The 27,762-nt window shown below is 36.9% G+C and overlaps 1 protein-coding gene across 1 annotated transcript in view; it reads left to right on the top strand.

Moving 5' to 3' along the window:
• The window catches only part of BRIP1 (BRCA1 interacting helicase 1), a 186,596-nt gene that overhangs the window by 87,239 nt on the left and 71,595 nt on the right, over window positions 1–27,762 (top strand). Inside the window, exons 12-14 of the mRNA XM_043902887.1 lie at window positions 623–788; window positions 902–1,042; window positions 6,265–6,426. Coding sequence (XP_043758822.1) covers window positions 623–788; window positions 902–1,042; window positions 6,265–6,426 — 469 coding nt within the window. The remainder of the gene's footprint in view (window positions 1–622; window positions 789–901; window positions 1,043–6,264; window positions 6,427–27,762) is intronic.

A 27,762-nucleotide genomic window follows, 5' to 3' on the forward strand; every position in this document is an offset into this window, starting at 1 on the left:
AAGATGTATCAGATTACAGAGATCATATAGTTTAGTACTTTCATTAAGAATAGATGAAAGGGATGTTCAAGTGGGAGGGGACATAGGTAAATCTATGGCTGATTCATGTTGATGTTTGGTAGAAGCCAACACAATATTGTAAAGCGATTATCTTTCAATTAAAAATAAATAAATTTTAAAAAACAGATGAAGACTGAGATCACATTTTAAAGGCACTTAAAACTCAGTTTCCTAAACTTTCAGTAAAAATTGTCTTTCTGTTTTCTAATGCAATAAAAAAGTTTAACCCACTGTTTAGTTTTTTTTTTTTTAAACAATAATACTGTTAACTAATTTATGACTAATGATGTAACATAGAATGCAAAGAACTCTGAAGTAGGAGTTAGGAGGCTTGGATTTTAATCCTGGCTTTGCTGTGATTTATGTAATGTCTGAACATAGGGATGAGCAGTGATAAAGTGTAGATGGTTAGATGATGCATCAACTCTGTAAGGGTGGATTCACCCTAAGGTTTAATGATTTACTTTCTGTCAGAATTGCTGAGTTTAGTGGTACAAGTTGTTGGTGTGCGACAGTGTTATCTAAGGTTTTGCCATTTAAATGCCTTTTTTTTTTCATTTAGATTTGCAGATGACTATAAAGTCGCTATTCAACAGACTTACTCTTGGATAAATCAGAGTGATACTACAGATAAAAATGGAATCTTGATTCTATCAAAAAATAAGAAACGTTCACGGCAGAAAGCAGCAGTTCATGTGCTAAATTTTTGGTGCTTAAATCCAGCTGTGGTAAGCTTATCATGCTGTAAAAAAGAATTCTTCTTGCTCAATACCAACAATTAAGTAAATTTGTTTGACTTTTTAAAAACTGATTTTATGTATTTAATGTTGTTTCCTTGTAGGCCTTTTCAGATATTAATGGCAAGGTTTGGACAATTGTTTTGACATCTGGGACATTATCACCAATGAAATCCTTTTCATCAGAACTTGGTGTTACATTTACTATTCAATTAGAGGCTAATCATGTCATTAATAACTCACAGGTTAGTGTCTTTTTTTTTTTAAATTTCTCTTAGTCTTTTTACCTCAGTATAATTGTCTATAAACAAGTTAAAAGGTAATTGAAGGACTAGCAAACAAATCCTGATAGGAAAGTCAACATTTCAGTTTTAGAATAAAAGAAAATTTGTCAGCTACTTAGTAGTGGCAGCAAAAGGAGCTACTGATAAATAGTATTCCTTCAACCCAGTGAATAAAAATACATACTTTGCTTGCAAAGACTGTATTGCAGTTTCCTTATTTAATTAAGTTTAAAATTTTTTAATGAAAATTAAAAGAAACTAATTCACTCCCTTTTTTTTTACTGTAATTTCTAATTGTGTAATTATTTGTGATTCTTTTTTCCATTAGACTATGGTGTATCTATATTCTAATTTTTATGTCTTTATCTTTACATTGTACCTAGATTAATAGCTGGTATTAGTTAATAAGTGTTCAGCACATGTTTGAATATCTGAAATGAATTGAAAGTATTCTTGTGAGTCCTGTGACATAGATTTTAATTTTTTATAACAATACCTTGTTAAAAAAAAAAAATACCCTGTAAATGTTACTTAAATTTTCCTAAGGATGTTTCAATTTTCATTTGTCAGTCTGCCCTCTATTTCTTTTTATTAAGTAATTGAAAGTAGTTAGCTACATGCATAATGGTTTGGCCATAACAGAAGCAGAAGATATTAAGAGAAGAGGTGGCATGAATACACAGAAGAACTGTACAAAAAAAGATCCTAATGACTTGGATAACCATGATGGTGTGATCACTCACTTAGAGCCAGACATCCTGGAATGTGAAGTCAAGTGGGCCTTAGAAAGCATCACTGTGACCAAAGCTAGTGGAGGTGATGGAATTCCAGCTGAGCTATTTCAGATCCTAAAAGATGATGCTATTAAAGTGCTGCCCTCAAAATGCCAGCAAATTTGGAAAACTCAGCAGTGGCCACAGGACTGGAAAAGATCAGTTTTCATTCCAATCCCAAAGAAGGGCAATGCCAAAGAATGTTAAACTACCACACAGTTGTACTCATCTCACATGCTAACAAGGTAATGCTCAAAATCTTTCAAGCTAGGCTTCACCAGTACATGAACCGAGAACTTCCAGATGCTCAAGCTTGACTTAGAAAAGGCAGAGGAACCAGAGATCAAATTGCTAACATCCACTGGATCATAGAGAAACCAAGAGAATTCCAGAAAACATCTGCTTCATTGACTACGTTGAAGCCTTTGTTTGGATCACAACAAACTGTGGAAAATTCTGAAAGAGATGGGAATACCAGGCTGCTTTACCTGCCTCCTGAGAAATCTGTATGCAGGTCAAGAAGCAACACTTAGAACCAGACGTGGAACAACAGACTGGTTCAGAATTGGGAAAGAGAGTATGTCAAGACTGTATATTGTCACCATGCTTATTTAACTTATATGCAGGGTACATCATGCGAAATCCCAGGCTGGATGAATCACAAGCTGAAATCAAGATTGCTGGGAGAAGTATCAGTAGCCTCAGATATGCAGATGACACCACCCTTATGGCAGAAAGCAGAGAAACTAAAGAGTCTCTTGATGAAGGTGAAAGAGGAGAGTGAAGGGAACTCCCTGGTGGTCCAGTGGCTAAGACTCTGCACTCCTGATACAGGGGGGCTGGGTTCGATCCCTGGTCAGGGAACTAGATCCCACATGCCACAACTAAGACTCTATGCAGCCAAATAAATAAAAATAAATGTTAAAAAAAAAAAAGAGGAGAGTGAAAAAGCTGGGTTAAAACTCAACATTCAGAAAATGAAGACCATGGCATCTGGCCCCATTACTTTATGGCAAATAGATGGGAAACAATGGAAACAGTGAGAGGCTTTGTTTTCTTGGGCTCCAAAATCACTTCAAATGGTAACTGCTGCCATGAAATTTAAAGACACCTGCTCCTTGGAAGAAAAACAATGACAAACCTAAACAGCATATTAGAAAGCATAGACATTACTTTGCCCACAAAGTTCCCTATAGTCACAGCTATGATTTTTCTAGTAATCATGTATGGATGGATATATGTATGGATACATGTATGGATATGAGAGTTGGACCATAAAGAAGGCTGAGGGCCTTCAAAGAATTGATGCTTTTGAACTGTGATGTTGAAGAAGACTCTTGAGATTCCTTGAACTGCAAGGAGATCAAACCAGTCCATCCTAAAGGAAATCAGTCCTGAATATTCATTGGGAAGACTGATGCTGAAGCTCCAATACTTTGGCGATCTGATGTGAAGAGCTAACTCATTTGAAAAGACCCTGATGCTGGGAAAGATTGAAGTTGGGAGAAGAAGGGGTTGACAGAAGATGAGGTGGTTGAATGTCATCACTGACTCAATAGACATGAGTTTGAGCAAACTCTGGGATATGGTGAAGGACAGGGAACCCTGGCGTGCAGTAGTCCATGGGGTCACAAAGAATCAGACACAACCGAGCAACTGAATAGCAACAACAGCAATAAGTTTATTAGTACTTGAGCACCTGATTCAATTCCAGTTCTTTAAAAGAGCTATAAAACAGCTATAGTTTCCAACCAAGGATTATTTGTGGGAATTACTGGCATTTAGTAGGTGAGGGTCTTGAATGCTAGACTCCTATGTAACAATGAATTGTGGTTTCCAAAATGCTAGAGTGTTCTTGTTTAGGAACATTGCTATTAGCAGTAGCAAAAGAAAAATATATGATCCACATTTTCAAATTGTTTTCTTTGGAGGCTCACATAAATATGGGAAGTTATTAATAAATTGAACGTATTTTTCCACAAGAATGTTATTATAGGGTCTTTGTTCTCAATCGTGTGCACAAAAGTCCATTTAACTTATAATATTACTAGGTAATGATAATTAGTAAGAATAATGCTAGTTCAGCTGGATTCTGTTATAATATTTCCCCCAGCTTTTAAAAACTTTAATTTTAATAGAAAACACATCATAAAGTTTGCCATGTTAGCTGTTTTTAAGTGTACAGTTCAGTTTTATAAGGATATTCATATTGTTGTGTAACAAATATCTAGAGTTTTTCATCTAACAACACTGAAATTCTATTATAAAATAACAAATCTCAATTCCCCCCTTCTCCCAGCCCCTGGTGACCTCCATTCTACTTTTTGTTTTTATGCATTTGACTATTCTAAATAAATCATCTAAATGGAATTACAAAACTTTGTGATTAGTTTATTTTGCTTAGAATGATGTCTTCAGAGTTCATCTTTGTTGTAACATGAATCAGAATTTCTTCCTTATTAAGGCTGAATAATATTTGAATTGTGTGTGTATCACATTTTGTTTGTCTATTTGTTTGTTGATTTCCCCAACTCTTTATTTAAAAAAGTATAGCTTAAAAAAATATATATATAGCTTGAAAAAAGTGGAAAAAATAGTATTAACATAGTGAATATCTTTATACCCTTAATCTAGATCCATCAGTTGTATAACTTTGCACCTTTGCATATATACGTATGAGAGAAAAGAAGAGAAGAGTAATTCTGCAAAATATTGATGATTACATTAACTGGATATGTTATTAGAAAGTAATTTGTAGACATTGTGATTCTTTGCCCTTAATTAGTTTAGAATGTTTATCCTGAGAACAGGTACATAATCTTGTGTAATCACAATATCATGATCATACCCAAACAATTTAATATTACTGCAAATAGAATCTATATTCTTCCAGTTATTTCCAGTATGACTTTAATAGTGTACCTGTTTATTTGTTTTATTCTTGATCCAGGATCCAGTTAAGTATTATATATTGCATGTGGTTTTCATGTTTCTTTAGTTTTGTTTTTCTTTTTTTTTTTCTTTCTTAATTTAGATTGAATTATAATTGATTTACAATATTAGTTTCTGGTGTCCAACATAATGATTCAAAATTTTTATAGATACTCCATTTGGTGTTATTATGAAATATTAGCTGTTATCCTTGTGCTGTACAATATGTCCTTGTAGCTTATTTGTTGTTATACACAGTAGTTTATACCTCTTAATCTCTGACCCCTATCTTGGATTTCTCCCCTCTGGAGTAACCGCTAGTATGTCCTCTCTGTGAGCCTTTCTGTTTTGTTATATTGATTCATTTGTTTTAGTTTCCACATGTAAGTAGTAACATACCTTATTTTTAATAAGTCTCTGTCTGACTTATTTCACTTAGCCTAATACCTTGTAAGTCCATCTGTGTTGTTGCAGTTGGCCAAATGTCATTCTTTTTTTATGTACCTGTATAAATGTAGAGAAATTGTATATAACTAAAATTTGATGGGTCTGATTTTCTATGACTGTAGATCTTTGAGCATCAGGGAATTTGTGAAACAGTAGTTTCTGTCATAAGTGAATCTTAGAGACTTACCTATAGCAGATGGTGTGTGCATGCTCAGTTGCTCAATCATGCCGAACTGTTTGTGATTCCATGGACGATAGCCTGCAAGGCTTCTCTGTCCATGGTATTCTTCAGGCAAGAATACTGGAGTGGGTTGCCATTTCCTCCTCCAGGGGATCTTGCTGACTCAGGAACTGAATCTGCATCTCCTGCATCTTCTGCATTGGCACTCAGATTCTTTACCTCTGAGCCACCTGGGGAGTCCGTAGCAGATGGTACCATCCCTGATGTCTTATTTTGGATTCATTTCTAACTTACCCATTTCCTTTGTTCCTATGATCCAACAAAATTCTGTTCCATGGTTAATTTTATAAAGGTATTGAGGAAATAAGTAAAACCTAATTTCTGTCATTCTAAGAGAATTCAATCTGCCTGAAGAACTTTAGGCAGACTTCAGGTCTACCTAAAGTAAAACTTCTATAAATTAAATCTGGGCTTCACATGTGGTGCAATGGTAAAGAATCTGCCTGCCAATGCAGGAGATGCAAATTTGATCTGTAAGTTGGGAAGACCTCCTAGAGGAGAAAATGGCAACCCACTCCAGCATTCTTGCCTAGAAAATTCCATGGACAGAGAAGCCTGGCAGACTACAGTTCATAGGGTCGTGAAGAATTGGACATGACTGAGTGACCGAGCACCCTTGCATACGTAACTAATTAAAGATAATAGGAAAAAGCCCAACAATTTAAAAATAAATTTTCTCTAAAGTCGTTGCTTGATCTCTTTTTCACATACACAATTAAGGCTCCCAACTAAATGCTAATTTGCCTGCCTTATTTAGGTATAACTCTAATTCTGATGTACTCATATTCTAGGTTTGGGTTGGCACCATTGGGTCAGGGCCCAAGGGTCGCAATCTCTGTGCTACCTTCCAGCACACGGAAACATTTGAATTCCAGGATGAAGTGGGAGCACTTTTGTTATCTGTGTGCCAGACTGTTAGCCAAGGAATTTTGTGTTTCCTGCCATCTTACAAGGTAAGGGAATATTTTTGTTTACTTTTGCCTTTGAATAATCATATGGCATTACCATGATAAGCTTCCTAGGATCAGATGCAACAGAGTACAGTTTTTTAAGCATCATATATTATTTTGCTTTTTATTGGTTAAGATATTGCCTGCTTATTCTGTTACTGTTTTACTTGGAAGTCCAAAAGACTGAAGGTATTCAAGCATTTTAGTGGGCTGTTTTATATATGTGATTTTTATTCTTGGGGCAAGTTGATATTTTCTGATTAAAGGAAAAAGGATCATTATTTTTCACTTTGATAGACTAGACTATTGCAAATTTCAAAATATGAATTTAAAATATGATTTTCTTTAATGCCCATCTTTTTGCTTCATGTATTTGGCTAGGAAAAAAACTTTTTCTTGTTTTTAGAGTCGTTCTGAGTTTTAATATTTTCAGGAGTTAAATTGAGTTATATGGTATATTTTAGTCCTCCTAATACTCAAAGCATTAAAACCACATATAATTCCTGAGAGTAGTATCATATTTTATGAAAATCTAAGCTAAATTTCAGTGTTTAGGTGGTATTCCCTTTTCTTTTTTCATAGGAAGTTATTATATATATAAGGATCGTAGTGTAATGTATTTGAATGACAATATTGATACCTTTGGCTCTTGTGTTGTCTTTCCCTCTGTATACATACTGCTATGGTCTGATGTGTCCCCCCATATTTTATATGTTGAAATCCTAGCCCCCAGAGATAATGACATTTGGAAGTGGAGTCTTTGAGAGATGCTTAAGGCATGGTGATGTAGTCCTCATGAATAGAATTAATGACTTAAAAAGAAGCTCCAGAGAGATTTCTTGTCCTTTCTACCATGTGAGGTCACAGTGAGAAGGTGCCACTGTGAACCAGGAAGAGGGCCTTCACCAAACATGACTGTGCTGGTGCCTTGATTTTGTACTTTACACCAATCAGATCTGTGATAAATTCTGTTGTTTATAAGCCACTCAGTTCCTGATGTTTTGTTATAGTAGCTGGAATGGGACTAAGACACATACTTTGTGTACAAAGGTCCTGTAAATACTGTAGATAAACTGAAGGAATTACTCTCAGGGAAATTTAATCACATAGGTTTCTTTTTTTTTTTTTTTTTCAAGAATATCTAAAAATGAAATGGACATAAACATATTGAAAATTCTTATTACAAAGCAATATTTATTACAGAGTGAACATCTATCCCAGAAGTTATGTGAGGGAAAACTAATAATTAAGCCTGGAACTAAGGAGAAGCAAGCACATTAAGAAACTTTTAAATTAACACAACAATGTAAATCAACTATACTTTAATAAAATTTTAGAGAAATAAAACTTTTTTATATTTTCCAGTCACAATCACAAAAAGTGAGCTTGGAAATCCCCAGTTAAGTAAATGAACAATTTCACTTTTTGTTAGTCTTCAACAAAGTTTTTAATTACTGATTCAATTTTACTAACTTTTAACGTCTTCAGATTTTCTGTTTCTTCTTGATTCAGTTTGTAGATTGTTTGTTTCTTGGAATTCATCCATTTTATCTAGGTTATCCAATTTCTTACCTTATGTTAGTTTTAGGTTGTTTGCTTTCCTTTTTCTCATTCCTTAAGGTGTAATATTAGGTTTACTGGTTTAAAATCTTTGTTTTTTTCAAGCGTGTGATTATAGCTATAAATTTTCCTCTTAGCAGTGCTTTCTTTGTGTCCTGTATATTTTGTGTTTTCATGTTCATATTTGTAAGATATTTTCCAGTTTCTCTTGTGAGTTCTTCTTTGACCTATTGATTGTTTAAAAATTGTGTTGTTTGAGTTCCTTATATTTGTGAATTTTCTACCTTTCTTTTTATTATTTATTACTATTTTTAGTCCATTGTGATTAGAAAAGATATTTTATATGATTTCAGTCTTTTAAATTTTATTATGACTTGTTTTGTGGACTAGTATGTGGTCTTTCCTGGAAAATATACCATGTGCGTTTGGAAAAAATATGTATTTTGTTGTTGGGTGGTGTTCTATATATGTCTGTTAGGTCCAGTTGGTTTACAGTGTTCATATTCTCTATTTCATTATTTATCTCTGTCCAGTTCATATTCATTATTGGAAGTGAGATATTGAAATCTCTGTTATTGTAGAATTATCAGTTTCTCCCTTCAACTCTGTCATTGTTTGCTTCATATGTTTTGGGAGCTCTGGGTTTGGTTTTTGTTTACAATTGTTATATGTTCTTCATGAATTGACCCTTTTATCGATACGTAATATCCTTTGTCTCATAACAACTTTTGATTTATTTGTCTCATAGTAGTAATGGCATCCTAACCTTCTTTTGGTTATTATTTGTATGGAATCTCTCTTTCCATCCTTTCATTTTTGACCTTCACATCTTTAAAGTGAATCTCTTTCTGTTTTGAAGTATAATTTATAGTATTATGTTAGTTTCAGGTATATAGCACAGTGGGTTTTTTGCAAATTATATTCCACTATAAGTTATTACAAGATGCTGGGTATAATTCCTAGTTCTATGCAGTAAATTCTTGTTGCTTATCCATTTTATTTATAGTGGTGTGAACCTGTCAATAAACTCAATTTATTGTTATCAACATATAGCTGGATCATCTATTTTTATAATACATTCTGCTATATCTGCTTTTTGATTGGGAAGTTTAATTCACTTACTTTTAAATTAATAAATGATAAGAAAAGACTTTTTTTTCTGACTGTGGAGCTGACTGTGGCTCAGATCATGAATTCGTTATTGACAAATTCAGACATAAATTGAAAGTAGCGAAAACCCCTAGATATTAATGTGTGACCTAAATCAAATCCCTTACAATTATACAGTGGAAGTAACAAATAGATTCAAGGGATTAGATCTGAGAGACAGAGTGCCTGAAGAACTATGAATGGAGGTTCGTGACATTGTACAAGAGGCAGTGATCAAGACCATCCCCATGAAAAAGAAATGCAAAAACAAAATGGTTGTCGGAGGAGGCCTTACAAATAGCTATGAAGAGAAACTGAAAGGCAAAGGACAAAAGAAAAGATATACCCATTTGAATGCAGAGTTCCAAAGAATAGCAAGGAAAGATAAGAAAGCCTTCCTCAGTGATCAATGCAAAGAAATAGAGGAGAACAATAGATGGGGAAAGACTAGCGATCTCTTCAAGAAAATTAGAGATACCAAGAGAACTTTTCTTGCAAAGATCGGCACAATAATGGACAGAAATGGTATGGACCTATCAGAAGCAGATGGTATTAAGAAAAGGTGGCAAGAATACTCAGAAGAACTATACAAAAAAGATCTTCATGACTTAGATAATCACGATGGTGTGATCACTCACCTAGAGCCAGACATCCTGGAATGTGAAGTCAAGTGGGCCTTAGGAAGCATCACTACGAACACAGCTAGTGGAGGTGATAGAATTCCAGTTGAGCTATTTCAAACCCTGAAAGATGATGCTGTGAACGTGCTGCACTCAGTATGCCAGCAAATTTGGAAAACTCAGCAGTGGCCACAGGACTGGAAAAGATAAGTTTTCATTCCAGTCCCAAAGAATGCTCAAACTACTGCACGGTTGTACTCATCTCACACGCTAGTGAAATAATGCTCAAAATTCTCCAGGCCAGGCTTCAACAACACGTGAACCATGAACTTCTCGATGTTCAAGCTGGATTTAGAAAAGGCAGAGGAACCACAGATGAAATTGCCAACATCCTCTGGATCATCAAAAAAGCAAGAGAGTTCCTGAAAAACACCTATTTCTGCTTTATTGACTATACCAAAGCCTTTGACTGTGTGGATCACAGCAAACTGTGGAAGATTCTTAAAGAGACAGGAATTCCAGACCACCGGACCTGCCTCCTGAGAAATCTGTATGCAGGTCAGAAAGCAATGAATGGTTAGAACTGGACATGGAACAATAGACTGGTTCCAAATGGGGAAAGGAGTACATCAAGGCTGTATATTGTCACCCTGCTTATTTAACTTATATGCAGAGTACATCATGAGAAACGCTGGACTGGGTGAAACACAAGCTGGAATCACGATTGCCAGGAGAAATATCAATAACCTCAGATATGCAGATGACACCACCCTTTTTTTTTTTCCCCATTCTCTGAGTTTTTATTTTTAGTTATTGTTTTTACAGTCCTTCATGGCCAGGCTTGCTACAGGGGATCGACAGCAAAACCCAAGTTGGCTTGGCCTCTGACAGTAAAGATGAGGACTCAATGCGTCAATAAGGAAACCTCCGCCTTGGAGGCAGGTGGGACTGTGGTCCCAGGCTGATGGGAGCCTCAGGGGCTCGGTTTTCAGAGCAGATGACACCACCCTTATGGCAGAAAGCGAAGAAGAACTAAAGAGCCTCTTGATGAAAGTTAAAGAGGAGAGTGAAAAAGTCGGCTTAAAATTCAACAGTCAAAAAACTAAGATCATGGCACTTGGTCCCATCTCTTCATGGCAAATAGATGGGGAAACCATGGAAACAGTGAGAGACTATTTCTTGGGGCTCCAAAATCACTGCAGATGGTGACTACAGCCATGAAATTAAAAGACGCTTGTTCCTTGGCAGAAAAGCTATCACCAGCCTAGACAGTATATTAAAAAGCAGAGACGTCTTTTCACCTTGCTTATAGTTTCCTTTGTAGTGCAAAAGCTTTTAAGTTTCATTAGGTCCCATTTGTTTAGTTTTGCTTTTATTTCCAATATCCCTCAGATTGGGAGAAAATAATAGCAAATGAAGCAACAGACAAAGGATTAATCTCAAAAATATACAAGCAACTCCTGCAGCTCAATTCCAGAAAAATAAATGACCCAATCAAAAAATGGGCCAAAGAACTAAACAGACATTTCTCCAAAGAAGACATACAGATGGCTAACAAACACATGAAAAGATGCTCAACATCACTCATTATTAGAGAAATGCAAATCAAAACCACAATGAGGTACCATTACACGCCAGTCAGGATGGCTGCTATCCAAAAGTCTACAAGCAATAAATGCTGGAGAGGGTGTGGAGAAAAGGGAACCCTCTTACACTGTTGGTGGGAATGCAAACTAGTACAGCCGCTATGGAAAACAGTGTGGAGATTTCTTAAAAAACTGGAAATAGAACTGCCATATGACCCAGCAATCCCACTTCTGGGCATACACACTGAGGAAACCAGATCTGAAAGAGACACGTGCACCCCAATGTTCATAGCAGCACTGTTTATAATAGCCAGGACATGGAAGCAACCTAGATGCCCATCAGCAGATGAATGGATAAGGAAGCTGTGGTACATATACACCATGGAATATTACTCAGCCATTAAAAAGAATTCATTTGAACCAGTCCTAATGAGATGGATGAAACTGGAGCCCATTATACAGAGTGAAGTAAGCCAGAAAGATAAAGAACATTACAGCATACTAACACATATATATGGAATTTAGAAAGGTGATAACGATAACCCTATATGCAAAACAGAAAAAGAGACACAGAAATACAGAACAGACTTTTGAACTTTGTGGGAGAATGTGAGGGTGGGATATTTCAAAAGAACAGCATGTATACTATCTATGGTGAAACAGATCACCAGCCCAGGTGGGATGCATGGGACAAGTGCTCGGGCCTGGTGCACTGGGAAGACCCAGAGGAATCGGGTGGAGAGGGAGGTGGGAGGGGGGATCGGGATTGGGAATACATGTAAATCCATGGCTGATTCATATCAATGTATGACAAAACCCACTGGAAAAAAAAAATAAAAAAAAAAAAGCAGAGACGTTACTTTGCCAACAAATGTCCGTCTAGTCAAAGCTATGGTTTTTCTAATAGTCATGTATGGATGTGAGAGTTGGACTATAAAGAAAGCTGAAAGCCAAAGAATTGATGCTTTTGAATTGATGGTGCTGGAGAAGACTCTTGAGAGTCCCTATACTGCAAGGAGATCCAACCAGTCCATCCTAAAGGAAATCAGTCCTGAATATTCATTGGACGGACTGATGCTGAAGCTGAAACTCCAATACTTTGGCCACCTGATGCGAAGAACTGACTCATTTGAAAAGACCCTGATGCTGGGAAAGATTGAAAGCAGGAGGAGAAGGGGATGACAGAGGATGAGGTGGTTGGATGTCATCACCGACTCGATGGACATCAGTTTGAGTAAACTCCGGGAGTTGGTGATGGACAGGGAGGCCTGGGGTGCTGCAGTCCATGGGGTCACAGAGTCCAATACGACTGAGCAGCTGAACTGAACTGAAGAAAAGACTTCAGCCATTTTATTATTTATTTTCTGTATGTTTTGCAACTATTATGTCCTTTACATTTCCTCCATCATTACCTTCTTTTTTGCTTGATTTTTTTGTAGTTACACATTTTAATTCTTTTCTCATATTCTTTCGTATGTATCTAATAAGTATTTTCTTTGTGATTACCATGGGAATTGCCTATAACACTTAAAGTTATAACACTGATTTTTTTAAAAACTTACTTAATTATAGTTTGTTTACAATGTGGTGCTAATTTCTGCTGTACAGCAAAGTGATTCAGTTATACATGTGTGTGTGTGTACTACTATCTAATTACTCATTTTGAGTCCTGTTGCATTTTATTAAATCTTGAATTTTTGAAAATTCAGAAGCCTTCAGCTTGTTTTTCCTTTATTAAAATTTTTTCTTAGTCTCAAATGGGGCTTCCTTTCTATTTTTATGTAGAAACCTTTTGTTTGAGATATAATTCCCATACCCTTTTACAGTGTACAATTCTGTGGGTTTTAGTACATTTACAAAGTTATACAATCATCACCACTGTCTAATTTCAGAACAATTTCTTCACCCCCAGAAGAAACCTCTTATCCAGTAGCAGCTACTTCCCATTCCTACCTCCTCATAACCCGTGGTAACCACTAATCTACTTTCTGTTTCTATTGATTTTCCTTTTCCAGATGTTTTGTGTAAATGAAATCATTCAATATGTGGCTTTTATGTGTGGCTTAGCATAATATTTTCATAGTTCATCTGTGTTGTAAGAGGAGTCTACTTTATTCCTTTTTATGGATGAATGATATTTCTTTTACTTTCAGTCTATTTGTATCTTTAAATTTAAAGTGTGTCCTTTGTAGATAGCATGTAGTTGGATCATTCTGCTAATCTCTGCCTTTTATAAAGAGTGTTTTCTCCATTTAAATTTAATGTAGTTATGGGGCTTCCCTGGGTAAAGATTCTGGTAAAGAATCTGCCTGCATTGCAGGAGACCTGGGTCTGATCCCTGGGTCAGGAAGATCCCCTGGAGAAGGAAATGGCAACCCATTCCAGTATTCTTGCCTGGAGAATTTCATGGACAGAGGAGCCTGGTGGGCTACAATCCATGGGATCTCAAAAGAGTCGGACACGACTAAGCTACTAACACACACACGTTGATAAGATAGTTTTTACATTTGCCACTTTACTGTTTGTTTTCTGTATGTTACGTTTCCCTCCTCCTATTCCTCCACTGGGACTGCCCCTGTGGCTCAGGGGTAAAGAATCCTCCTGCAACACAGGAGCCGCAGGAGACACGGGTTCAATTTCTGGGTTGGGAAGATTCCTCTGGAGAGTTCCATGTACAGAGGAGCCTGGCAGGCTACAATCCATGGGGTTGCAAAGAGTTGGACATGACTGAAGTGACTTGGCATGCACTCATTTCTCCATTACTACCTTCTTTTCTGTTAAATATATATTTTCTAATGTGCCATTAAAATTTTTCTAGTATGACCTTTTAATTCCCTTAGTGTGTTAGTTGCTCAGTTGTGTCTGACTTTTTGCAACCTCATGGACTTTTTGCAACCCCCACCAGGCTCCTATGTCCTAGGAATTTCCCAGGCAAGAATACCAGAGTGAGTAAACACTCCCAACCCAGGGATCGAACCCAGGTCTCCTGCATGGCAGGCAGATTCTTTACCATCTGAGCCATCAGGGTTAACTGATCTTAATGGTGGCTCAGATGGTAAAGAATCTGCCTGCCATGCAGGAGACCCAGGTTTGATTGCTGGGTCAGGCACACCCCCTGGAGAAGCTAATGGCTACCCACTCCAGTATTATTGCCTGGAGAATTATATGGACAAAGGACCTTGGTTGACTACTGTCCATGGAGTCACAAAGAGTTGGACACGACTGACTGACTACACTTTAATTCCCTAGCATTTCTTTTACTATATATTTTCGAGTTATCTTAATGGTTGTCCTGGGAATTAAAATAAACAGTTTATAAAATGTAGTTTGAATTGGTACTAATATAATTTCAATAGCATGTAAAAAGTTTGATCTTTTATAGTTATATTACGTTCTACTTTCTTTGTGCTATTATTGTCATAAGATTATGTATTTGTACATTGTTGCCTATCAAAACAGATTTATAATTATTGCTTTATACATTTGTCTTTTAAATGAGACAAGAGACAAAAATTTACAGTCTATTTATACTGCCTTTTTATATTTACCTATGTTATTATCTTCACCAGTACTCTTTAATTCTTTGTGTAGATTTTAGTTACTGTCTGGTGTCCCCGAACACTCATTCTTTTATTAATTAATTAATTTTTTGTTGCCATGGGTGTTCATTACTTCACATGGACTTTTCTCTCGTTGCAGAGAACTGAGGCTACACTAGCTGTGGTGTGCGGGCATCTCATTGCGGTGGCTTCTCTTGGGGAACACAGGCTTTAGGGCGCCCAGGCTTCAGTGGTTGCAGCATGGAGGCTCAGTAGTTGTGGAGTGTGGGCTTCATTGCTCTGTAGCATGTGGGATCTTCCTGGACCAGGGGTCAAACCTGTGTCCCCTGCCTTGACAGGTGGATTCTTATCCACTGTACTACCTGGAAAGTCACCTAAACACTCATTCTTAAATAGAGTCTCCCCTGCAGCTCTCTCAGTTTTAATCCATTGTCACTATCCTGGAGCCTTGTTGATGTGATGGTAAGGTGTTGGGAATGGGGAAGCTTTGTCTAATTTTTTAATTAAGTCTCAGTCTTTTAGTGGGCCTGTGTCCCTGGACTATCTTCTTCCCATATGTTTCTCAGCTCTTTATTCATTTCCTTAGATGAGATAGGAAGTCTAGAGGGAGCTGAAGTTTGGGTAAATTTCCTTTCCCCCAGTTTGGGTAAGGCTCTGGCAGTCTTTTCCCTTTACTGGGAGACTGGCCTGAGTTATGGAGAATGCTTTGAGTGTATTCGAAATGGCTGTTTTTTCCCCTCTCTCTGTCAGAAAGAAGAGGGTTTTTCTTGACTCTTTACTGTGAAAACCTTGGTAGGGGATTGTTTCTGGAGATAATATCTACAAAAATTTGGGGACTCCCTAAGGATGTGGCCTCTAGGAGTTTGTCACTATTACACTGGTACACACTATGCCTCCAGCAATTTGTCAAAATTATCTTTGAAGCATTCCTACCAATTTGTGGTTTTAGTGTCTTCCTCTTCCAGTAAGCAGTTCTCAGTCTATGATTCTCAGTATTTACTGTCTCTCCAGTTTTTAGGATAGCAATTTGTCTTATGACCTTAGTTCTCTGATGTGTCCAAGTCGTTGATTTTCAGTTTGTTCAGCTTTTTCTAAGATGGGTATGACGACTTGTGAGGTCTTTACATTGGAGCTGAAAGTAGAAGTCCTAATTTTATCTTTGAAAATGTATTTTCAACTGAATTTCAGAATGGAGATATAATTTACCCAAAAGACAAACCCAACAAATTGTAATGGTCGTTGCATCTTTGTCAACTGTTATACATTACAGTGGCTAAAGTCATTGAATATCCTCTTTTGCATTTGGAAGGGGTTTGACATTGCAGAAGACATGAGAGCTCACGTTTGAATTTATTTTGAGGGGAAATTTGTCACATACAAACTTTTCAAGTCACATTGCAGTGGTAAATAATTTTTTCCTGTATGTCTAGATAATTGCAATCCATGATTTATTTAAAACTTTACTCTTTCACTGAAAAAAAAAGAATTTCCTTTTATTACAAACTACAATATTTGTGTAAGGATAAAAGTGGGAAAGTTGTCATTCTAGATCCAACCCCCCCCTTCTTTCAGAGCCTTCTGAAGTAACTAACTATTGTAATAGATTCATGAAGAGTACCATTCCTCCATTAAGATCAATTTGATTTTCACTCTCTATTGTCATTTAACTGGTGGCACCACTTCCTTAGAACTCTTTGAGAGATCATTTTTATGGGTATAAGAGTTTTTAAACTCTTTATGGACAGAAAAGTTTCCATTAATTTTGAAAAATGACTCTCTGGTGCCAAAGTAGCAACTTGGATCTTCATATTTGTACATTGCAGAGTCTGATTTTCTTTTACATTTTTATGAGTAAAAACCATTTTCCCTGAGGGAACATTGTGCATTCACCACTGAATGTCAGATAAGGAATAAAATGCAAAATGTTTCAGTCTCTAGTTACAATTTTTGCCAATATTGTTTAGTAGTAAATTTGTATGTTGAGAAGTTTGTAATGCTACTAGTTTGATGTTCTGATTTTTAAGCTGTACTACATTTCATTTAAAGAAGAAACCAAATTGTTCCATGTAAAACATTTTTCTGTTTTCTTATTTAGACCTTGAAATTTTAGTATATTATGGATTTGCCTTATTGTGAGTGATCAACTGAGCCTTTTTAAGGAATATTTTTTCCACTGTGTTAAATAAAAGAAATTTTGAAGGTATTGAAGCTTTTAGGGTGTTTTAGGGAGGTTGTACATCGCTGAGAAGTGAGGAGTAGTTCTTAAGAACTTCTCTTCTTTTTTATTCATTCATTTGTTTATTTCATTATTGTGTTCATTTAACAAACATTTATTGGGCACATAATTACATTCTGGGTAGAAAATTCAAATAACTTGGACAAGGTCATATGTTTAGTTAGTGAAGGGACTTGCCTGAGAACTCTTGATTTTCTAGTCCAATGCGATCTTCATAACAATATTTTTAGAGTTTGATATTTGAAATATAGTTGATCTGGTAAGTATTAATTTGATCCAGTTTTTATTTAGGGCAATATAAGCATGTATTCAAATACCTACATATTGGTATATTTCAGTATTTATATTTACTTTGCACATTTGGCTTTGCTTATAAACTAAACTATTATTGTTAGGGAGATACTATAAGAGGAGTAGGTTGAAAAACTGCTTTAATAAGTAAGTGATCTGGTATTCTGAAAAATAAAGTAATTAGAAAGTGGTTATTTAAAGAACAGTGTTTTTGCTTGTTTTGTCTTATATGCATGTATAGAGTGATTTATCAGTTCAGTTCAGTCGCTTAGTTGTGTCTGACTCTTTGTGACCCCATGGACTGCAGCACACCAGGCTTCCCTGTCCATCACAAACTCCCAGAGCTTGCCAAAACTCATGTCATTTATACCCTTTGTCTATAAATAACATGCATACATCTAGTTCCAGAAAAGCCTTATGAAAATATATTGCTTATATCTATATCTGATTCACTTTGCTATACACCAGAAACTGGCAGAAGATTGTAAGCAATTATACTTCAATAAAAATTGAAAAAAAAAAAATATATATATATATACAGGTTATAATTTTTTAAGTGAAAGATCTAGGGAGAAAAAGACCAAGAAGTTAAGATTAAGCTAGAGTCAAGGATGGCCAAGTAACCTGTTTGGCAGAGGATCAACTAATAGATCTAGAAACTGCATTCATTCCAACTACTTTTGCATCCCTCACTCCCCAGTGTTGGTTCTGTATTTTCCATGGATAAAAGCATAGTTAAAGAAAGCTTTTGGGGGGAAATAATAGGCAAATTGGTTAAATTTAACTTATTAATTTATTGCACGTTTCCATATTAAAGCAATTTATTTGAACTTGGTATGGGTTAGACAAAGTTCCAGCAAATTTGGAAAACTCAGCAGTGGCTGCAAGGCTGGAAAAGGCCAGTTTTCATTCATCCCTAAGAAATGTAATGCCAAAGAATGTTCATACTACCGTACAATTGCACTCATCTCACACGCTAGCAAAGTAATGCTCAAAATTCTCCAAGCCAGGCTTCAGCAATACGTGAACCATGAACTTCCAGATATTCAAGCTGGATTTAGAAAAGGCAGAGGAACCAGAGATCAAATTGTTAATATCCACTGGATCATTGAAAAAGCAAGAGAATTCCAGAAAAACATCTGCTTCATTGACTACGTTAAAGCCTTTGACTATGTGGACCACAACAAACTGTAGAAAATTCAAGAGACGGGAATACCAGCCACTGAGAAATCTGTATGCAGGTCAAGAAGCAACATTTAGAACCAGACATGGAACAACAGACTGGTTCTAAATTAAGAAAGGAGTATGTCAGGCTGTATGTTGTCACCCTGCTTATTTAACTTATATGTAGAGTACATCATGCAAAATGCCAGGCTGGATGAAGCACAAGCTGGAATCAAGATTGCCGGGGAGAAATATCAATAACCTCAGATATGCAGATGACACCACCCTTATGGCAGAAAGCAAAGAGGACCTAAAGAGCGAGCATCTTGATGAAAGTGAGAGAGGAGAGTGAAAAAGCTGCCTTGAAACTCAACATTCAGAAAGTGAAGATCATGGCATTCAGTCCCATCACTTCATGGCAAATAGATGGGGGAACAATGGAAACAGTGAGAGACTTTATTTTTGGGGGCTCCAAAATCACTGCAAATGGTGAATGCAGCCATGAAATTAAAAGATGCTTACTCCTTGGAAAAAAGCTATGACCAACCTAGACAGCATATTAAAAAGCGGAGATATTACTTGGCTGACAAAGGTCCATCTAGTGAAAGCTATGATTTTTCCAGCACTCATGTATGGATGTGAGAGCTGGACCATTAAGAAAGCTGAGGGCGAAAGTGCTGATGCTTTTGAACTGTGGTGTTGAAGAAGACTATTGAGAGTACCTTGGACTGCAGGGCGATCCAACCAGTCCGTCCTCAAGGAAATTAGTCCTGAATATTCATTGGAAGGACTGATGCTGAAGCTGAAACTCCAATACTTTGGCCACCTGATGCGAAGAGCTGACTTATTTGAAAAGACCCTGATGCTGGGAAAGATTGAAGGCAGGAGGAGAAGGGGATGACAGAATGAGATGGTTGGATGGTATCACTGACTTGATGGACATGAGTTTGGGCAAGCTCCAGGAGTTGGTGATGGACAGGGAAGCCTGGTGTGTTGCAGTCCATGGGGTTGCAAAGAGTTGGACTCAATTGAATGGCTGAACTGAATTGAACTGAGACAAAGTTTGGAGGCTCCAGGCATTCATCTTTGTTACAGTCTTATACCCAGCTAATCTTTGTAATAGAGACCAATGGATATTTTCCTTTTGGCTGACAGTTTCAGATTGGCAGCTTTTGAATTTAGGTGATTTGGGAGATTACCTTGATGCAATGGTTACCGCCAGATAACACTCATCAGGTAGGCTATCCCAAAGGTAATGGGACAGAGAAGCTAACAGACACCTTAAGTTGCTTCAATTGCAAAGTTTATTTAAGTGAGTTTAAAACATATGCTTAGAAGTAGAAGGAAAGAGTTAAGGGTAAGCTAACACATACAGGAAGGGGTACAAGTGGGTGGAATTGAGCATATTACCTAAATCCTGGGTTGTGCAGTATTCATGTGTCTTGTATTTATTTTCTGCCACACCAGCTTTCCTTGCTGGTACTATTGCTACACAGACTAGAAATGAGTTTGAGCCACCTGGCCCAGTAGATGGAAAGTGCTCAAGGCTAACGACACAGTCTTACTTTATTAAAGAAAAGCAGGGGCAAGTATACTTGGCCACAGCTATAGCCTACTGATTAGCCTGCTGAGCAGCTATGGCCTTTACTTGGCTTTCTTGGGAAGGGGATATATGGGGCCAGGATGGGTGTCAACAGTGTGTGACTGAATTAGGATTTCATGAATTAAAAAAAAAGATTTCATGAATAACTGAGTGTTTCATATACCTCAGATATATTTAGTGTATCTTGACTGGTGCTTTATGTATATACAGCATATCTTGAACACTTAGCATCTTCTTGATCCAACTATCCCTTTCTGTTTATATTCATATATATATACTGTACTTATTATATCCGTTTAACATGTCCTATGGGTTTTCAACTTCTGTGTATGGTTTAAACATCTTATGAGTTTCATATATCTGTTTGGTTTCTTGTCTTTTATAATAGAATTGAATATTCTCAAATAATACAACAAACAGAAAGTCCAGATGTGATTTCTCTCAATATCTTGTCTTCACTTTTTTTGTATATTTATTTATTTTTTGGCTGTGCTGGGTCTTTGTTTTTGCGTGGGCTTTTCTCTAGGTCTGGTGAGTGGGGGCTACTCTTTAGTTGTGGTATGCAGGCTTCTCATGGGGTGGCTTCTCTTATTGCTGAGAACAGGATCTAGGGCTCAGACTTCAGTAGTTGGGGCACGTATGTTCAGTAGTTGCAGTTCCCAAGCTGTAGAGCGCAGGCTCAACAGTTGTGGCACATGAATTTAGTTTGTTCATGGTGTGTGGAATCTTCCTGTACCAAGGATACAACACGTGTCTCCTGCATTGCAGGCATGTCACTGCTGGGCCACCAGGGAAGCCCCTTGCCTTCACTTTTAAGGTGCCAGATTCTCAAGGGTTATCACATTTTAAAACTCTTTCAAAAGATATGACATTTTCTATAGGACGTAGTGAATGAATGCTTAAAGCCCATAACAATGCATTGGTATTTGCCTTGGTAGAAAGTAACTATTTCTGAGGAGTTTTTAGATATAGCATTTGCCTTAGTTACCTGGTTCAAGGAATGTTAGCTTGAAGATGGTATAACTAGGAAATTGTGGTAACATTACAAATCATGAAGGGAAATATATCAAGGAAAAGATTCTATGGATAGCAGTTTAATGTTGAAAATCTATTGACTATGTAATATTTTTGAAAATCTTTTGGTGTAGTTTTAGGTTCACAGAAGGGTTGAGTGGCCAGCACAGAGGACTTCTGTCCTAGCCTCACACGTGCATAACCTCTGACATTATGGATGTACTGTGTTCAGTTACTCAGTCGTGTCCAACTCTCTGCAGCCCCACAGACTGTGGCCTGCCAGACTCCTCTGTCCATGGAATTTTCCAGGCAAGCATACTGGGACAGGTTGCCATTTCCTACTGCAGTGGCTCTTCCCAACCCAGAGATCCAACCCCCGTCTCTTACGTCTCCTGCATTGACGTGTGGATTATGTACTACTGTGCTACATTATCAGTATTCCTCACCAAAATGGTACATTTATTATACTGATGGCCTTATATTGACACATCATTACCATTTGAAGCCCACAGTTTAGAGTAGATTTGCCCTTGTTATTATATATTGAATAACACTTAGAGAATTAGTTTTTATAAATGTGTAATGACTTGTTTCCACCATTATAGTACCATGCAGAGTAGTTTCACTGCCTTTGAAATGTTCTGTGCTCTGCCTCTTCATTCCTCCCTCCTCCCAACCCATAGCAACCTCAGATCTTTTTACTAATTTCAAAGTTTTGCCTTTTTCAGAATGTGATGTAGTTGGAATCATATAATATGTAGCCTTCTCAGATTAGTGTCTTCACTTAGTAATATGCACTTAAGTTTCGTCCATGTCTTTTCATGGCTTGAACAGCTCATTTCTTTTTAGTGTGAACTACTATTGTTTGGACCACAGTTTGTCTGTTTACCTACTGAAGGTTTTGGCAATTATGAATAAAGCTACTGTAAACATCTGTATGTAGGTTTTTAAGTGGATGTAAGTTTTCAGTTTATTTGGGTAAATATCAAGGAGCATAATTGCTGGATTGCTTGGTAGCTCAGCTGGTAAAGAACCTGCCAGCAACGCAGGAGACCCCAGTTCAATTCCTGGGTCAGGAAGATCCGCTGGAGAAGAGATAGGCTACCCAATCCAGTATTCTTGGGCTTCCCTTTTGGCTCAGCTGGTCAAGAATCCGCCTGTGATGTGGGACACCTGGGTTCGATCCCTGGGTTGGGAAGATCCCCTGGAGAAGGGAATGGCTGCCCACTCCAGTATTCTGGCCTGGAGAATTCCAGGGTTAGAGGAGCCTGGTTGGCCACAGTCCATGGGGTTGCAAGAGTCAGACAAAACTTAGCGCCTAAACTACAACCACCAATCATGGTAGGTGTATGTTTGCCAAATTGTCTTTCAGTGTCTGTCCTATTTGGTATTCCTACCAGATACCTTGGTTTTGTCATTGGTTTAGATTTTGGTCATTCTAATTAAGTATGTTGTGCTATCTCGTTGTTTTGATTTGCAATTCCCTGATGACCTAAGATGTGGAACGTCTTTTCATATGCTTATTGGCCATCTGTATATTTTCTTTCGGGTGGTGACTGTTCAGATCTTTGACTCATTTATCAATCAGGTTGTTTTCTTATCGTTAAATTTTAGAAGTTTTTTGTATATTTTGGATTGTTGTTGTTCAGTAGCGCAGTTGTGTCTGACTTTTTGTGATCCCATGGACTGTGGCATGCCAGGTTTCCCTGTCCTTCACCATCTCCCAGAGTTTGCTTAAACTCATGCCCATTGAGTTGGTAGTTCTTTATCAGATGTGACTTTTGCCCAGAATTGTATTTTCTCCCAATCTGTGGCTTGTTTTCTCATCCACTTATTTAATGCTACTTCTGTTAACTTTGGTTTGGTCCTCATCTTTAAATTAAATTATTTTTTGTTTTTGGCTGTGCTGCGTCTCCGTTGCTGTGCAGGCCTTTCTCTTGCTGTGGTGTGCAGGCTTCCCGCCACGTGGCTTCTCTTGCTGTGGAGCTCAGCCTCTGGGATGTGCGGGCTGCAGCAGCTGCGGCTCCTGGGCTCTGGAGCACAGGCTTAAGACCTGAGAATCAGCTTAGTTGCTTCACAGCGTGTGGGATCTTCTTGTCCAGGAATCGAGCCCATATCTTCTACGCTGGCAGACAGATTCTTTACCACTGAGCCACCAGGGAAGCCTCATTCTTAACTGATCTTTCTCCCTTCAGTCTTCCCTTCACCATTTTTTCCTCCATATTGATCATGTCACTCTCCTGTTTAACCCTCAGTAAACCAGTAAAAACAGTCATAACCATTTGTCATTTTTCTTTTTTATAAGTCATGGAAATGATTTATAGAATTAAGAATAAAGGAATAGTTTAAAAATCAACATTATTAAATTTTAAACTTTAAAAAGAGGTTAGACATAACAACACCTCTTTGTAACAAGTAAATTTTGGTGTACTGATATAAAAAAATCAGAGACTAATGTCACATGTCTTTTTTGCAACAATGAAATGGGAAGAGACGGTCAATGTTGCTGTCACAAAATATTGTGTGATAACGTCCTTCCTGCTGAATAATTAACTGGATGAGACTACGGTTATTTCTTGTCCTTAGACATGTTCTGATCACATATCAGTTCTTGAATTTGATAAATTTTGTGCAGTATATTTTATCTGACGATTTGTAGTCTGAGATTTCACTTACACCATCCAGTTTCACCATTGTCACTAGAATTGGAATGTTCCTCAGACTTTTGTCTTTTGTCTTCTTATTCATCTAATATTATGATACATCTTTTTCTGTTCATTTCCTTTTCTTTGCTATTTTGGACATAAATGCAAGTATTTGGTGTCCTCAGTTTTCTAATTTCTGGGAAGATGATGCAATACTTTGAACAATACTATGAGAAAAAAGAGTGGCAGCCCATTATTGCATCCTCCTAGGTTATTCCATCATTCTTCTCTTTCTTATTATTTTAGATTTTTTTTGAATTATTAGGAATAATGTGATGAGTAATAATGGATAATGATGGAATTATTTGTAGGATATTGAAACAACTGAATGTTTCAAGACGTAGGAAAAGTAATGTCAGTGAGATCCCGTAATATTTCTTAGAATTATAGAAGGGTTCAGTTAACACCTGTGGTAATTATAACAAAGGTTTTACCCTATTTTAATAAAGTACATTTTCTCTTGGCTTTTTTTTTTTGGAGGGGGGACATGTGGTAAGAAAAAGTGATGAAATATCTTTATAAATAGTTAGAAATGTTCAAAAATGGAAAATGGATACATTGGACTCTAATGGTATACCAGGAGTTAAAAACCTTTAGTAATTCCCAGTTTTCTGAAAGATAAAGCTTAAAATCCTTTGCATTTCCTGGAAGCCTTGATTATTTTTCAGCCTTATGCCAGCAACCCCCATCCTATATATACCCTTTTTAAATGCATATTTTATTACTGTGAGTGCTTTGAGCTGCCCGTGGTAGGGAGAGTTCTAAGATGGCTCCCACAATTCCTGGCCCCTGGTATATACATGCCTTCCCTCATTTGTTCAGTCAAATACTAATCTAGGTACTGTGAAGGGATTTTGCAGTTAGTTGACTTTAAAATCAGTCAGTCAGTTCAGTCGCTCAGTCATGTCCAACTCTTTGCGACCCCATGGACTGCCTCACACTAGGCCTCCCTGTCCATCACCAACTTCCGGAGCTTACTCAAACTCATGTCCATTGAGTTGGTGATGCCATCCAACCATCTCATCCTCTGTCGTCCCCTTCTCCACCTGTCTTCAATCTTTCCCAGCATCCGAATCTTTTCCAATGAGTCAGTTCTTCACATCAGGTGGCCAAAGTATTGGAGTTTCGGCTTTAGCATCAGTTCTTCCAGTGAATATTCAGGACTGATTTCCTTCAGGGTTGATCTCCTTGCAGTCTAAGGGACTCTCAAGAGTCTTCTCCAACACCATAGTTCAAAAGCATCAATTCTTTGGCACTCAGCTTTACATAATCACTTGAACCCTTTAAAAGCAGAGACTTTTCTGAAGCTGGTTGCAGAAGAAAGTCAGAGGTATGTGATATCTGGCTAGACTGGAAGAAAGCCGCATCCATGTTAAACTGACTGGTGGGAGGGTGGGGCATGTAGCAAGGAATTGCAGGTAGCCTCTGAACTGAGAGCGGTCCTGATTAATGACTAGCAGAAAAATGGAAGCAATTGTCCTACAGCCAATAGGAAGTAAGTTTTGTGAATAACCAGTGACTTTGGAAGAGAACCCGAAGTCACAGGTGACAGCTGCAGCCCTGGGAAACAACTTACCCACTTTAGACCCTGAACAGAGAATCCAGTCTGTTTTGTTATGCCTGGACTTCAGACCTCCAGAAACTGAGGTAATAAAATGGGTATTGTTTTTATGCCACAGCCTGGATGAACCTGAAGGTTATTATGCTAAGTGAAATTAGCCAATCAGAAAAAGACAAGCAGTGTATGATTCCGTTTGTGTGAGAGATCTAGAGTAGTCAAATTCATAGTGACAGAAAGTAGAAGGGAAGTTGTCAGGGGCTCGGGAAAGAAGAGAATGAGCTGTTTCATGGATACAGTTTCAGTTTTGCAAGATTGAGTTTTGGAGATTGGTTGTACAATAAAGGGAATATACTTAACACTATGACCTATACACTTAAAAATGATTAAGATGGTAAATTTTATGTTACGTGTATTTTACCACAATTTTAAAAATTATTTGAAAAAGTGAGTCTTATTTTAAGTCACTGGATTTGCAGATAATTTGTTATGCAGCAGTAGTGTTCATGGTGGTGTGTCTGCTTGAAATCCACTCTCAAAAAAAAAGAAAAGAAATCCACTCTCTGACTCTTCTATTATCCAGAAATTTTATACTCTCCATCCAGCTCAAAGGTTTACTCTATTAAACCATCCTTCACCCTGAGGCAAAGTTAGTCACTCTTTACTCTGGCTAGCCATATACATCTATAATACCACTTACCACATTGTATTTTATGCATTTTTCATTTAGATCATCTCCACTAGACTGTGAAGTGATGTTTTTCCCAAAGCATTTCACCTTCAAGTTTTATAGTAACAACTTTACAGGAGATTCAGTTTGGCAATACCTGAAGGTAGTAGCTTTTAGGAAACATTGCAGGGGTTGCTTCTTATTAATTTTCTTTTCTCAGTCTGGATTATACCTTAGATTCTAATAGTGCAGGTGCACTGACCTTGTTCAGTTTACGCTAATTACTTGTCTTTTAACTGAGGGATAGAAAATGAGCCCCCCCCCTACTTTTTTAAAACTGTAATCAGTCTACTCAGGTAAAAAATGAGATGTATAAATGAATTTATTCATTCTGGTTTCAGCCAGCATTTACTAAGTCAATACTTCTTGACTCTAAAGTAGCAAAATTGGTTGAATACATACTTTTTAACCAAATGGTTACTTCAGACATTAATGAACCAAACCAAATGGTTACTTCAGACATTAATGAACCAATTATGTTGATCAATCAACAGAAATTTGAAATTCGTATTTTAAAGAGTTAAGAATTTGTTTGTGCTTAAATATCAATTGCGTTCTTATTATTTTCTTTTCAAGAGATTTCAGCAAAGTAGGTGAAGAAATGTATGTTCTTTTTCAAATTGTTTTCTTTGAAAAATTTTTCACTGTAAGTATTGTGGATTTTTATTAAAATATATCAATAAATGGCTGTAAATAAGTATATCAGTTTGAGTAATTACTGCAGCTCTGACATTTTCATTGTCTTCATTCTTTTAATAAATTTATGAGAAAGACTACTCCTTGTCTGAGACTATAGGACCTTTCATTTCCATATAGATAGCCAACAACTACAGCGATGTTCCTTTCACTTCAGGACAGTATTCCTCCCTATTATTCTTCCTAATATATTACTGACTGCATGCATATTCATTGATAGTTTGATCCTGAACTATAACTCAGCCTCTTGAGATAACACTAAAAAGCTAGAGTATAGGAAGTTGTTTCAATAGAAATGAATATTTTTGGCTTTCTCATATTTTATATTTTGATGCAGCAAGAATTAAGGATATGCCCTTTTTTCCTTTAAAGTGTTATAAAAATATACTACTACTAATTTCTCATTTCTGTTTTCAAGAAAGTGTATATTATTCCTAACATATGCCAACTATCAGTACATATCAACTGAACCAAAGAAAGTAGGTGTTTCTTAAATATTAGAACCCTGTGAAATGAATATGACAGATCATCTTCAGATGGAAAGATATGACAGGTTTTACCCAAGAAATAAATTATGTGAAAAAGATTACAAAAGATGGTAGTCTGTTTAGGCAGGCCTATTAAAAGCATTAAGACTTGAGTACTGGCTATTAAAGTGAGTAAATGGCAATATTATAAAGTTAAACACATGCCAAAAAACATTTTCCAGAGGACCAGGATTGTAACAATACCATTAATGAGGGCAAGGAGGTCTTAATGCAATTTACACTTTCTAAAGTTTCAAAAAGAGGCTTTGAGTTAGTGCATTATTAATGTACTGAACATCTGGAACTGTGTAAAAGCTATAGACATTGAGCAAATGCAGGA

The sequence above is a fragment of the Cervus elaphus genome, chromosome 5 (genome assembly GCF_910594005.1).
Source record: "Cervus elaphus chromosome 5, mCerEla1.1, whole genome shotgun sequence".
In the NCBI taxonomy this organism is placed as follows: Eukaryota; Metazoa; Chordata; class Mammalia; order Artiodactyla; family Cervidae; genus Cervus; species Cervus elaphus.